Source organism: Corylus avellana, chromosome 8 (genome assembly GCF_965113065.1).
Source record: "Corylus avellana chromosome 8, dhCorAvel1.hap1.2, whole genome shotgun sequence".
Lineage (NCBI taxonomy): Eukaryota > Viridiplantae > Streptophyta > Magnoliopsida > Fagales > Betulaceae > Corylus > Corylus avellana.
Window position 1 is genome coordinate 23,259,353 of NC_142497.1, and position 1,417 is coordinate 23,260,769.

The window sequence follows — 1,417 nt, forward strand, 5'->3', positions numbered from 1 at the left end:
CGCAAACCAACTCTGAGAGGAGGCTGCCCCATTGACAGAGAGAGAGAGAGATTTCATCTTTGATGGGTAATCACAGGTTTAGATTGTCAGATATGATGCCAAATGCCTGGTTTTATAAGCTCAAGGACATGGGCGGAAGAACCAGGAAGCACAACTCTTCTCATCCCATCAAGAAAAAACCACCCTCAACGACAACATCACAGGAAACCCACCTCTCTCACCCAAGATACACTTACTCCTTCACAGAATCCACCGGAGCTGAGAGATTCTACAATTCATCCAAACACTCAAAATCCTCAGAAACCCATTTCCCTGATCCACCAAGAAGATCATCCAGGAGAAGAGCTAACAGAAGAACCATTTACAAGCCTTCTCCTAAACCTGTCACCTCCTCCTCTGTTTCTGCTGGTTGTAGCTGTCACGCCACGCTTGATTCGGTTCAGTCTCCAAATTTTGTCTCTCCTAATGATAGTTCCACCGTCTCTGACATCCATGACTCTCTTCTATCGGATTCAGAGTCCGATAACTTTGCTGCTCCTGATTCATTTGAGCTACCCTCCTGTTCGAGCTCTTGTAATTGTAGAGTCAGTTCTTCAACTACTGATATTATCATTGACATGAATAACGAAACCTTCACAAGGGAAGGGAAAAAGCAAGATGGGTTTGATACAATTTTGCAGCTACACCTGCCTCCAATTTTGACAAAGCCACTGAAATCTAAAATGGAGCATAAAGCCAACCCTCTTGTTCGAAGGTCCTCTGCTAATTCTACAGGTGTAAGACTTAGAGCCAATTCTCCAAGACTTGCCAGCAGGAAGATTCAGGTCCATGCCAGAAAGAGCGTGTCCTCAAGAAATAGAAGTTTCTCAGGGAGTTTTGCAGTTGTTAAATCCTCAATGGATCCGCAGACAGACTTCAGGGATTCAATGGTGGAGATGATTGTTGAAAACAACATCCGGGCATCAAAGGATTTGGAAGACCTTCTTGCTTGTTACCTTTCACTGAATTCGAATGAGTTCCATGGTCTCATTGTAAAGGCGTTTGAGCAAATCTGGTTTGATATGGCTGACCTCCGATTGTAATGTTCTAAGATCATGAAATGCGTATAATCTAGTATGTCTCAGTTTCAAACAATCTTTCTTGCTTCTTTTCTCTGAATTTCCTTGCCCCACAAGTTAAATATTCTTGGATAAGCAAAATTTTCAATCTTTTCCCTGTTGAACAATTAATTTTCAATCTTTTTGGGTTCTCTGAATTTAGCAACAATCTCCAGCTTATGATCAATTCAAGCCATAAAAAGTTATATTCAAGTAGCATAATCCTAGAATGAACCTGCAACTGTCTTAAGATTTTTGAGTGTTCTGCATTTTTTTTTTTTCCTCAAGCTCTCTGCATTGGGTTCAATCATAGCTGAATA

At 41.3% G+C, this 1,417-nt stretch overlaps 1 protein-coding gene across 1 annotated transcript; it reads left to right on the forward strand.

Annotated features, from left to right (window-relative positions):
- On the forward strand, positions 1-1,114 carry LOC132164491 (transcription repressor OFP1-like). Its single transcript, XM_059575011.2, has one exon. The coding sequence runs from the start codon at positions 63-65 to the stop codon at positions 1,080-1,082; it is 1,020 nt and encodes a 339-aa protein (XP_059430994.2). The 5' UTR covers positions 1-62; the 3' UTR covers positions 1,083-1,114.
- Positions 1,115-1,417: the final 303 nt, after the last annotated feature.

Bases quoted from the DNA above. Each gene is read 5' to 3' on its own strand.
- LOC132164491 (XM_059575011.2), top strand. From the start codon at position 63: ATGGGTAATCACAGGTTTAGATTGTCAGATATGATGCCAAATGCCTGG.